The 13,399-nt window shown below is 36.8% G+C and overlaps 1 protein-coding gene across 1 annotated transcript in view; it reads left to right on the top strand.

The window, feature by feature from the left end:
* The window catches only part of Slco1b3 (solute carrier organic anion transporter family member 1B3), a 57,704-nt gene extending 44,485 nt beyond the window's left edge, over nt 1-13,219 (top strand). The window contains exons 12-14 of the mRNA XM_013115514.3: nt 3,229-3,293; nt 10,102-10,219; nt 12,211-13,219. Coding sequence (XP_012970968.1) covers nt 3,229-3,293; nt 10,102-10,219; nt 12,211-12,427 — 400 coding nt within the window. The 3' untranslated portion in view covers nt 12,428-13,219. The remainder of the gene's footprint in view (nt 1-3,228; nt 3,294-10,101; nt 10,220-12,210) is intronic.
* Nucleotides 13,220-13,399: the final 180 nt, after the last annotated feature.

Consider the following 13,399-nt stretch of genomic DNA (forward strand, 5'->3'; position numbering starts at 1 on the left):
GTGGATTTAGCTAGCTGGGTCTTGATTTTAAATAATAATAATTTTAAAGGTTTTAATTTTCCCACAGAATTAACTTTTGACCCACTTTTCCATAATAGCCTATTGGTAGGTGAAAATAGTTGATTGATTCGAAAAAAGACAAATATTTAGGTTAGATTCTGTGAAGAATATCACAAGGCATGTTAGCAGGTAATTACTGTAGCCATGCAGCTCAGAGTACAATAGAAAAGACCATCAAGAAACAAGCTATCACTAAAATAAGCACATTAATTCTAAAACGAACCTAACACTATAAGGGAACTGTTGCTGTGGAGGTGAGGGAAAAGGAACCTAGTTGAAGATAAGACAGGAACTGTTGATCATCTCAGAAATACATTTTATAAAAAAGCCGTAGTTTGATCTCATGATCTAAAATGTGGCCAGATGAAGACTTTAGGAGGGAAATAGGTTCAGGTTTGAACCCCTGACAAGTGTGATGGGACAGTTGGAAGGGGTCAGGTAACACAAGCTGCATTCGACCAAGTTCATCGCTAACCCTGAAATTAAACACAGGTACATTTTTTTAACGTGGATCTTTAAAAACATATTTATCTAAGTGTGGTGACCTAGTTAGTACCTATTTATACTTTTGAATTATGTGTTGATTGAAATTCCCTAAAGGACAAAAGGAAGCAAAAAAGAGGTTTGAATTCCTGTTGAAATGAGGATAGACATTTAAATAACATCTTCCCTTATTTAAATTCTGCTCTGACCCCATGTTAAGGAGTTTCACAGGACCAGCTCACCTAATGTATAATGTAGTACACTTAGAAGGAGAGCATCTCCAAAAACAATGGATCCCAGTGTCCAGCGATCATGAAAGAAAACAGCAGAGGATGAATTCGGACATAATTCATTCTATCAAGCAGACATTGCTCAGTAATTGAGTAACTTAGAAACACGTGTTATCTAACTCCTTGGGGTTCTTTTTTTCTTATTCTGGGGTATTCACAGTGTACTTAGGTGCTCCATATGAGAAGCGAGGTAGGAATTACACTTAATGATAGATGGCCGAATCTGTAATGTGTGTATCAATGCTCATACAAGTGAGTGTTCATGCAGCTAGAGTACAAGCTTGTGGCCAGGCGTGGGTATCCATGCATACTAGCGTGGGAGAGGGTGTGCTGTGTATGCTTTTCATTCTCTTATACAGCTTCCATTCCCAGTAAGCTGTTGGAGATGTCCAGCCCACTCTCAGGCAAACATCAACCCTGTCAGCAACGTCCTCCTCATTCTACTGTAAGCCAAGCATCGTCCCGGGGGTGAAAATGCACGTATATTACAAAACCAATTCAGCTCATGTGTTTCTAGTATAAAAGTCAAGTCCACCCTTTGAAGATCAGCAACACTAAGGCCCAAGGACTCAGACAGGAATGAATTAACATCCCTCTTGAAAAATCTGACATTTGAGAAAGATATTTTTGTGAACAAGCCAAGTTCCCCTTCCTGCTGATTTCCTTTATCTCACTTACAGAGTAAACAAAACACAATAAAAAGACAAAACACATTTCTTGAATCTTAGGCATGGTTTACTGTCACTTGGATGCCATGTGCCCACTGCTGAGTTAAGACTTTGCCACTGTCCCTTGTCAGACATTCTCCATTTGCTTTCTAGCCTTACACATGACATTTGAACCACTGTTTGATGTTATCCCTGTTTAATTGTAGAAGCTGTCTTGAAGACTTCATTTATTCCTTTATTTCTGAGACAGAGTTTCACTATGTTGCCCTGACTTGTCATACACCCTACCGCTCAAGTGATCTTCCTGTTTTAGCTTCCATAATCCCAGGGATTGAGAGGGAACAACCAGATTTTTGGTTTTTAAACCTCAGTAGGTGGTATCTTTCCGACAAAGATTAAGGATCAGTCACATATAAAGAAAACTAAGGTTCGAAGTGACAATACATATTGAATCCTCACAATACATGATGAGAAGAACTGTTATCACTTAGCAAACAAGGAAATGGAGGCAGGACAAGTGAAGTGGTTTCTTCCACTTGGCTGAATGACGAACCTGCTTAGCCCTCTGAATAAATAAGCATCAAGTAGCATAAGGCAATGAAAATGTATCATTGATTCAGTATTTTAGTAAAAATATTTAAGCAGAAGTTACATTTCACACACACACACATTGCCCCATGTAATTTCATTGTCCTCAATATGAATTAGATTTTAACAGATGTAGGAGTGTCACAAGCTCAATAAACACAGACAGCTGGAATTATGGAGGTGACTTTGTAGATAGAATAACGTGTTTCTTTTTCATAGACATGTTGTTTAAGATTTATTTCATATTTGACTTATGTGTATGTGTGCTTCTGTGCATAGGTATCTGTGTGTGAGTGCAGGCGCCTGAAGAGGTCATATGAGGGTGCCGCATTCCCTGAAGCTAAAGTTACAAGTGGTGGGGAGCTATGCAATGTAGGTGCTGGGAACTGAGAGCTCATCTTCCATGGAAGAGCCAGGACTCTGAATGCCTTTGCCACTTGCCCAGCTCTGAATGAGTGTATTACTGAGCATGGTGATAGCGTGTTCTGCACCTCTAACATAACAAGTTATACAGGAGAGTCCGTAATACATAACTTTCTTGAGTCTTCTAGCTAAGCAATTTGGGTACCACATTTGTAGACTTCTCTGTTAACGTCAGTAATAGAAATAAAGAAGCAGAGTGTGTGCTGAGACCTATATCTAGATGTAAGTAAGCATCTGGTCTTTCCTGAGGATCTGGGCTGAATGGGCCATAGGAAATCAATGTCTTTGTAGACATAATAAACCTTACTACAGATATTCTCACAGCATTTTTACAACATAAAACATAAAAATGCAGCCTGGTTTGGTTACTCACATATGTAAGTTCAGTGATTTAGCAGGCTGAAGCAGGAGGGTTGCTGAGAGTCCAAGGCCAGCCTGGATTACAGAGTCTCAAAAATAATTTTTTTAAAGTAAAATGTTTACTGGACTCTCTTGACCTCATAGCACAGTGAATCAGTGGATTAGAATAATTCTTATTACAGCACTAGTTGAGTCTCCTAGAGCTTGGAATGATAAATTTATAACACATGAGTCATCCCCTTGGGGGAATTTTATCCAACCATAAAGAAAAATAACACCAACACACATTTTAAGGTTAAATTTAACTTAAAAGTTTGAAGAAATTTAAATGTTTCTTTGCTTTTATCTTATTGCAGGACTGTCCAACCTGAATTGAAATCACTTGCAATGGGTTTCCATGCACTGGTCATCCGTGCACTAGGTATGATAAACATGTCAATTTCAAGGCATAAATATTCATGCTAAGCTTATAAATTGAACATAAAAGTTCTCGTTTTAAGGAAAATTTAAAGATTTAAAAATAATTTCTATTTATAGTCTCTGAAAGTGGTAGGATATGGAGATACCCTAGTGACCTGAAAGAGAATTTGATTAGATAGCGGCAAAGTTGAAGCTAGTGCAAGGAATCTTCCTGTCTGTAGGATGTTATCACAGAGATTGCAGTTCCCAGAGTTCTTTCCATTGCACTGAGGGGTGCTTCTTCCAGGCAGGCAGAGTGAAGGACCATCTCCACACATGTCATTTTTAGATAATGCCTTCTGTGACTTGGGGGTATTTGGAAACCTGGTTAATTTGAGTCTGTGTAGAATAGAAACTGAGGCTGATGGGCTGGTTTTCAACTGTCTGGTTCTGGAGGCTCCACAGCCTCTATCAGCAACTCAGCATGCAAAAGCAAACCCATCAGCTTGGAGGAAGAGAACACTTTAACTGAAAGCAAACTTGAGAAACTATGAATTTTATTGCAAGATTAGAACCCTAAGTGCCATCACAGCTAGGAACTTTCTGTAATGATGTGCCCAATACATGGCTTCATCAAACCTAAACCTGTCTATGAGGAAAACACACAATGAACACCACACTTCTAATTCACAGACAACTGTGTTTAGGACAATATGACTGGACACTATGAATCATCTTCAAAGTATACTGAACTGAATGAGCTACTTGGAAAATAAGTTTGTGGAAAGCAGTAAATTCTAGCAACGAACAATATCAAGTCTCTTAGCTAAAATATTTAATTCAATTAAGTCCATTAACATCAGAGGAATTATTCATCACTGGTATATATATTTTTTCATTTCTAAAAAAAAAGGCCCCAATGTTTGAAGTGTTTACTTCTAACCCATTTCCTCAGGCCAGTTTTCCTTTGGCTACATTGGCCTCTGTTATCAATCCATTGTTAACTACCCACTCTGTTAAAAGTGGGAGTAGGCACAGGAGTGGTAGTTCATTCAGTAGCTGATAGCATGTACTGTTCTTTGAGGGGTCAATGCTCAGTTCCCATCATCATATCAGATGGCTTGTGATGGCCTGCAACTTGAGTTTCAGAGAACTGATCCCCTATTCTGGTCTTTGTTGCATAGCACTAATAAGCATGCACAGATACATGTGGTGTTGTTTTTACTCTTTGGCTCTTTAGCTCTTTGGGCGTCCTGCCATCCAGGAGGCTTATTATTACTTACATCCTTAACTTGGCTTATTTCTAGCAAGCTTTTCTTAACTTTTTACCCCATCTGTCTTTTGCCTCTGGGCTTTTTATTTTCTTTTACTTCTATATATCTTACTTTCACTCTTACTCCACGGCTGGCTGTGTGACTGAGTGCCTGGCACCTTCTTTTCTTGCTCCTTGATGTTTTTCTTACCAGCATTTTCCTCCCATTTATTCTTGCTGCCTGCTAGACCTGCTTATCCTTTCCTGCAAAGCTAGTGACCATTCAGCTCTTTATTAGAACAAACAAATGCTTTAGACAGGCATAATGACAAAGAGTTAAACAAATGCAACATAAAAGATTGCAATGCATTTTGTATCATTAAACAAATGTTCCACAGCATAAATAAATGTAACATGTCTTACAATAATATTCTACAACATTTCCCCTTTTTGTCTAAATAAAAATGAAAGGTTTAACTTTAACATAGTAAAACTACATACAACAAAAAAGTTATCAAATAAGAATCAATTTACAATATTCAGTCCATTTGCATTTAGAAAATTCAGAAAAAGCATTCCACCATCTACCCTATGTTAGTGACTCCAAAGTTCTGTACCTAATTTATTTTCTATTAAAACTAAGGAAAACTGCAACTCTAACTGTGTACTCTGTAACTTCTTCAAAGGCCCCAGAAACATTTAATATTATCTGAGTAAAAAGGAAGTGCATTGCAAGCAACTTCCAAAACAGAGACATCTGACTGCCTTGATAGTCACCCAAAGTTCCTCTGCAATAGTGGTGCATCCATCATCAGCCTTCAGGTCAAGAATATCTGGCAGACTTTACAGCAAAGCAGGAAAGTTGAAGGACCATTCCACCTTGTAGTGGCAAAGTTCATCAGTCCATTTCCTCTGTGTCCTGCAGAATGTCTGGCAGAATCTTATTTGAAGCCATATATCTTGAAGGACTGTACTGCCTTGTTTTGTAAAAGTTCAGCAGTCACTTTTCTAAGGGTCCTGAATGTCCAATCTGCACAACATGCAGTCAAGCAGTCAAGGCCACCCCCCCTTTTTTTGCTCAATTGGCTAATCTTGCCATAATGAAAGCAAACTCCCAAAGAAATTTCTTCGATGCCCATGATCCCTGAAGTAAGTTGGTGCTGCCAGGAGCAGATGTGTCTCATTGTCAGGAAAAACCTTATGCTAACAAATCATTTTAAATGGCATTTTCTATAGATCTTTCTAGTGTTTGAAGACATTTATCTATCTAAACACTTCTCTATATGATCTTGAAAACATACCTAACACATCTACAACTTTGATTGTTATGATGACTATTAATCTATGTATCTTTATTATCCTACATAGTTTATAATAATAGCTTTCAGAAACTAGAATTTTACCTTATATTTTTAAATGAAATGCATAGGCACAATACCTTAAACAAGACTAGAAACATATATATATATATATATAAACTTTAAATTTATATCAATATACTACATTTCCTTAAATGATAACAAACATCCATAAGCCATCAAATAACCAAAGACCACCCAAACCCCCCAACTCTTGGTAATATAGTTGCCATTTTCTCTAGACTATTTCCTGTTGTCTGTGGGCAAAGGTATTTTTAAGGGTCTCTGAGAAAAACTGAGATGATGGCCAATCTGTGGGAAGCCAGAAGTAACCTTTGTAGATACATATCACCTATCAAGTTTCGGGAGGTCTCCCTTGGTCAAACCTGATCCATATTAATCCTGAAGGAATCTACAGTCTTTCATCTCTTGTGGGAACAAAATCCAAAAGCATTTTTTAACTTCCATTTGATAAACACATATTTTGGCTTCTTTTTAAAAGTGAAGACAGACCCAAAGTATCTTGTGGGGTTCAAGTTTGAAGACCAGTTCATAATCAGATATCTCTCAGCAGCTGTCTTTTGACTCGTTAGCATCAAAACATTCAGAATCAACACAATTCTATATAGGATCCTGACTTCCTGTGTACTTTCCATTATCGTTACTGTCTCTAAAGAATTTACTTTTTGAACTATTTCTTTCTTTCTGTGACTTTCTACACCCATTTTCTTTTCTTTCTTAAGCCTACTCACATTGTAAAACACACTGTAACCTGTTTACAGGCTTTTCTGTCTGGATCCCTTTTACTGCTTGCTTTTAGCACTTTTGTCTGCATGACCAAAAACCTGAGAATCAGTGATGCTAGGACCTCCATACAGCTTTGGAGGCTGGCTTGGTCTGCTTCTCAGGTCAGGAAAGCCAAGCCTAAAGCTTACTGCTGGTAGGAGGTTTGTGACCAAGAAGGGCATTAAACCTTCCTAACTACAGAAGCTGGTAACTGTGTTGCCACAAACTTTTTTTTTGTAAATGGAGTCCTTAATTTGTCTCATTAATAAAAACCTAAAGTCAGCTATAGAGGAAAATGCTGAGCAATCAGAGAGAAGGAACGAGCCACAGTCACACCTTACCTCCTTAGCATCTCAGCAGACAAGAAAACGAGTTCCTGTTTCTGCCTACTTATATCCTCTCTCTGCCCAACCACTTCCTTCTGGTCTGTCTTTAGTGAACTCCAGACTTCTATGGCTAGCTAGTGGCAAGCTCTATTCTCTGGCCTCCTGAAAGGCTTTATTTATTTGTACAGGCAAGACATCACCGCATATCCCCTGTTTTGTCTAAAAATAAAAAGGTTGTAACTAATATCAGAAAAAATACAATAAGTATATACAATATATAAAGGCAATAAGTCTAATTCATTAGCAATGTCTAATCCATTAGTATTTGACAAATTTAGAGAAAATACTCCATTACCTATTCTTTCTTAATGAGTTCAAAGTCTTGGACAGCATACTGTCAGCAGTTGAGGCAAGGGCTCTTTCTCGCTCAATGGCTTACCTTCACCACAAAGAAAGTAAATGCCATGTCAAGTTTTTTAAATGCCCATCATCTTCTCCAATGTAGATTATTGCTGCCAGGAGCAGACGTGTCTCATTGTCATAAAAATAGAACCTACATTATTAAGACATGTTAAATGCCATATTCTGTAGATCTTTGAAGTGTTTGAAGATGATCTGTTTTTCTGAAATATCTGTTTGACCTTGTAAATATACCAAATGTGACTACCAATTTGAATATAATAGTTGACTAATTACTATACTACTTTTCCTTATTATCCTATATAGTTGATAATAATAACTTTCAAGGACTAGAAATTTGTATTATATCGTTAAATGAGCTGTATAGGTACAGGACCTTGAACAATATTAGAAATATATATTACAAGATAATCTGTAAGTCAAAAATTAAATATTAGACAGAATTATTAAAATAATGATAACAGGTACACTGAGCAATAAACTTTCATTTAACTTACATCTGCTCAATTTCTATTAGTTTAGCATAAAGGATCATTAATCAATTCATTAGATTGGTCAAGGCAAGACATTTGAACTGCACAATAGGATTTTAAAAGCAGTTGGTTTTGTTGTTCCTGATATTCTCTCTCTCTCTCTCTCTCTCTCTCTCTCTCTCTCTCTCTCTCTCTCTCTCTCTCACACACACACACACACACACACACACACACACTAGAGTGCTCTGAATATTGGATTTCTCCCATAAATCTGTATAGTTCACTGTTCACAATCAGACATGTTTTAGAAACTATGGATTAATCATGAGCAAATTAGAGTTAGGTAATAAACTTTTGATGAATTATTGGGGAATGTCAGGTGTTTCCACAAGAAAACAGACATTAAACTATAGAAAATGAAAACTCATATGAAAACACAACAAGCTTAACAAACATCTTGTAAAAACAACTCGTTTTAATTAAGAAAAGAGTTACAAGTATTAATGACGCATAAAGAAGAAGAAGCTATCTAAACTTTTAAGGGTCAGCTCAGGGAAGCTACACAGTATCATTGCACTCCATGTATGTGCAAAACTCAGCATGTACCAGCAATGGGAACAGCATCTTGCACTAAGGTTTCCCAAGAGGTACAGGAAACCTGCCAAGAAACAACTGCTCTGTACTAACAGCATGCTGTCTTCCATACAGACCTCCATAATGTCAGTCACGCTGCTCTCGCAAAATCTCATAGCATAAAACAGTTTTAGTGCTGATAGGCAGGGCTATTATTGCTGATGTGAGATTGAATCCATATGCACATTGAGTTTCATGTCATTGTCAAGAATTTTAGCAAGTTGTTGCATGGATGGAAAATAACCAGATTCCAGCTTATACCCTACCAGCACATCATTTAACATTACCATAAATGCACCTGTTGACATGTACTGTTTCTCAATCATGTTGGTTAAGAAGAAAACCATCACACCTCCCTCCCTCCCTCCCTCCCTCCCTCCCTCCCTCCCTCCCTCCCTCCCTCCCTTCCTTCCTTCCTTTCTTCTTTCTTCCACCTTTCTTAGGCCCTACATGGAAATTTGGGCACACACTGGTATGCCAAAATGTTTTTGGTTGCAGGTTTTACTCTTTTTATTGTTTGGCTCTTTTGGATAGCCCCTTCCACCCAGGTCCTAAATAAATACACACAGGGTCTTATTCTCATTTATAAATGCCCAGCCTTAGCTTGGTTCATTTCTAGCCAGCTTTTCTTAAATTATCCCATCGATCCAATGATTGAAGCCTTGCAATCAGAAGACACAATAACCCTACACTGAACTGTTCAGAAAACTTCAAAAGATACTTAGACATGTATAAAATAAGTGGGAAAATGAAGATGGCATAAAAAAGAGCAGATAGTGTCTGGACCTGGAAACCAGCATCCCATGACAGGAGATGGGTGCTCCATGATATTGGACCTCCACTTTTAGTTTTCTTTTTTTCACCTTTAAACATTTTTTAATTTTATATATTTGTTTGACTAGCTAGTCTTATTTATGTGCAAGTGTATATGCACGTGCACGTTTTTCTGTATATGCACCACCTTCGTGTAGTGCATTTGGGATTCAGAAGAGGGAATAAGATCCCCTGAAACTAGAATTACAGGTAGTGACTTCCCTGCTGTAGATGCTGGGAACTGAGAACTGATGCTTTCAAAAGGAGTAAGCACTCTTAACCATTGACCCATCTCTACAGCCTCCCTCTCTCCAGCCTTTTAATTGTCTAAAAGATATGAATGAGCTCCTGCCTCTATAGAATTTTGATAAGTACTATTTCCACTAGTTGTAAAGTTAAAATTTTTACTCCAATTATTCCAAATCATTCTGATAAAAAAATGACGTGGCCATGTTTTACTAACAACACTGTTTTTCACTAACTAAGTTTTAGCTAATTAGCCTTGGGAGACTTTATAGATATGTAGAAATCTTTCTTTCTTATGTGTTGGAAGGGTAGGGGTAGACAAAAAATGTCTATGATATTGTCTGGTATGGTATTTGGAGGAATCTACTAATATTAGTTCTTGCATATATTAAAACAAAAGCAATGAATTTGTCCTAGAAAGTTTTCAACTGTTACTTTATTCATAATGCATCAATGTGATACACCTCCTACATACAATTGAAGTATGTATCTCGAGTTGATAGCTTTTCCTCTCATGCTGTAGGAGGAATTCTAGCTCCCATCTATTACGGGGCACTAATTGACAAAACATGTCTGAAGTGGTCTGTCACCAGCTGTGGAGCACGAGGTGCTTGTAGGGTGTATGATGCTGCATTGCTTGGGTGAGTTTTCATAAGTATATTTCGTTAATTGATTTTCTTTTGACTATGCTAATTGACAAATGGCACCACTTTCTTTTTTAGTTTTTTTTTTAAAGTCTGCTTTAATGTGTGTTTACCTACTCGTAATGTGTGTGTGCGCCACATGTGTGCAGTGCCAGCAGAGGTCGCATGCAGATGGGTTCTCTAGAACTGAAATGATTGATGTTTGTGAGCCAACATGAGAACGCAGTTCCCATGCATTTTCCAGCACGTTCTCTGCAGGAATAGTCAGTGCTCTTGGTCTTTGAGCAATTTCTTCAATGCAATAATAAATTAATAATGTTATCATTAAGCAACCCTTACTTCACTTTCAGTATTGTAACAGGCAATCTTATTTTAATGCTAATAGAAGCAATAGTTAATTTATATTTATACTTTTACCTTAAAGCCAAAGATAGGAAGTTTCAAGGATAATGAATAACTTACCCAAAGTCATGCGATTTTAAGTAAAAGAGATATACTGTTGCTCCATTATGGTTTTTATCTCTAAAGTTTCTGCTCATACCCCAAACATCACTGATTTTGCATTCTTAAGCAGGATATGAGGTGGGAAAAGAGGAACATTCATGTTCTATTCATGGGGAGAGAAGACAACTTAATGGCAGTTTGGAAGAACAATTTGATCCAATATTCTTTAGAAAAGAGTAAATTGCAAATTTAAGTATTGGTTAATTATAAAATAGATATTACTCAGAGTTCAGATTTTTAAAAAAATATAGTTGAATATTTGTATAATGACCAAAATCCTCAAAAGTGTATCAGAAAATGTTAAAGTATTTTTAAATCTCTACATAACAAAATATTATTTTAGCTAACACCTAAAGACAAATTACAAATTGAAAGAAGAAACTAGACCTAATGATACAGTCACAAGGAAGTTTTCTAGATGTATTGAGCTCTCTTCAAAAGAGTAAAATACTAATGCACACTACAAAGATGCAGAACCATAGAGGCTACTTTTCATTCTAATAGGTATAAAATGGTGCATATTTGGAGGATTGTTTGCCTCCCTTACTCTAGTTTGTAAGACACTGTCAGGCTGCCTTCCAAACCTTCTTGCCACCAAACACAAATAAGAGTTCCTGTTACAAATCATTGCCCCGCCGGGCGTTGGTGGCGCACGCATTTAATCCCAGCACTCGGGATGCAGAGGCAGGCGGATCTCTGTGAGTTCTAGGCCAGGCTGGACCGACAGCCTCCAAAACAGAGAAACCCTGTCTCGTAAAACCAAAAAACCAAAAAAACAAAACAAAAAACCAAATCATTGCTACTAGTATTGGTGTTAAAGTGGAGATGGTATCACCATGGTTTTGATGTATGATGGTATTGGTGTCATGGAGTTGGTGTTGCCAAGGTGGACCTGGTGTCATGATGGAGTTGGTGGAAAAATGCTGTTAGTATCATGTCTCCATTCAGATAATCTCAACACTCTGACATATCAATGACTAGGTTTGAAGACTATTCATTATCTTCAAACCATTTTAAGTGTTTCTTGTTCTTTTCTTGAGAATTAGACATAAAGTATTATGGTAAAGAGACCACTATAGTTTTTAGGGTGGAAGGATGGCTCTCTGTAATCCTATGCTAAAGTCTGTCTCAGTGGTTCTGGATATCTTGACTGTGAAACCCAGATATATTTCTTGGTACTTTCTCCTTTTATTGAGGGGGATGTGACGGCTTGGGGGAAGGATCTGAATATTCCCCTCTTCCATAAGAAAGGCAGAGTCAGCTTTAGTTTATTTTCTATGTCTTGAACATTCTTTAGAAATAATGTCAAACTCTTTATGGCCCAATTGAAAAAAACAATCCCTGGAACTGTTTGCTTTATGTCTTTACAATTTAATGTTTTATATATATAATTTCACTTTTGTCTTTAAGATCTGCATACTGGAGATAAATACTATAAGCTGTACCACATAATATAAAATAATTTTTCTCCCATTTCCCTCTAGAACTGTCTACTTGGGTTTGAACACATCTTTAAAAACTCCAGTACTTATTTTATTTTTCATATTAATTTATGCCATGAAGAAAAAATATGAAAGAAACGATAGCAAGACATTGGAAAATGATGGAAAAATTAAAGATGAAGCAAATCCAGACACCTTAAATAAAAATGGGTACCATTCTGTACCTCCTAGTACATCATATGATGAAACACCTCTTTGAAGAAAGAAAAAGATACATCTGTTGATGTGTTTCCAAACAATTTCCTGGTTCTTTCTTTGGGGATATTCACACTTTAGATACAGTGGATAACGATGATCTATGACTTTGTAATGAAGAGAAGCTACAAATCAAAATGAATAGGAGCTGTGTGTTTGAGGCTGGGATTGGAATATGTGATCTGTACAAATTTAAAGCATGAACGTTAGTTTACAATAGAAAAGCAAGTATTCACTTTAATGTCCATAATTCAATAAAACAAGTGGCTAGGATTTGCAGAGGGGCAAATGAAGGAGATAAACTGGTTGACTGTATAAGGAGAAGTACCTTATGGCCTTAAAAATAAAAGTTTGAATAGTTCTACTCATGCTTGAAGCCTGCTGATAGACATCATGAATTAACATCCTCTGGTATCCATGTCAACATGTATATTTTGCAGAACAATTTATTTGTAATTGTGTTTCACAGCACATTAACCTTCTTTGAATATGCCCTTACAGTATTGAGGAATAACACTGAAATAGTAAAATATTACAAACCATGATTTTCAGAAAACTTAACATAGAATGCATTTTAAGAGCCATGGAAATGTTTGGAAGACTCAACGTTGGCTGAAGAAAGCAAAGATCATTGAATAAATGAGCCTTCACGTCTCCTGTCAACTCTCTGAGATGAGTGTATGCCAGACAAAATGTGTATTAGAGGACATCAGAGTTTATCATTTGCCAGTGTTGTATTTGTCTGTTTTTTTGGATGTAATACATACATATGTATATTCATGTAAATAATCACTGAAATGAAGATATGAAATAGAGTGAATAAGACAAAAATCTTGGAATACTGTACTTTTTAGTGATAATGGATCTATTATAATAGGTGGTAGAGGTTGTACTTGTTTTATTGTCCTAGGTTAAAACATTTTTTTGCATTAAAATTGATTATTACATCAATATGGGAAGCAGAAACTTAGTGAAC

Source organism: Mesocricetus auratus, unplaced genomic scaffold (assembly GCF_017639785.1).
Source record: "Mesocricetus auratus isolate SY011 unplaced genomic scaffold, BCM_Maur_2.0 Super-Scaffold_100001, whole genome shotgun sequence".
Classification (NCBI taxonomy): Eukaryota; Metazoa; Chordata; class Mammalia; order Rodentia; family Cricetidae; genus Mesocricetus; species Mesocricetus auratus.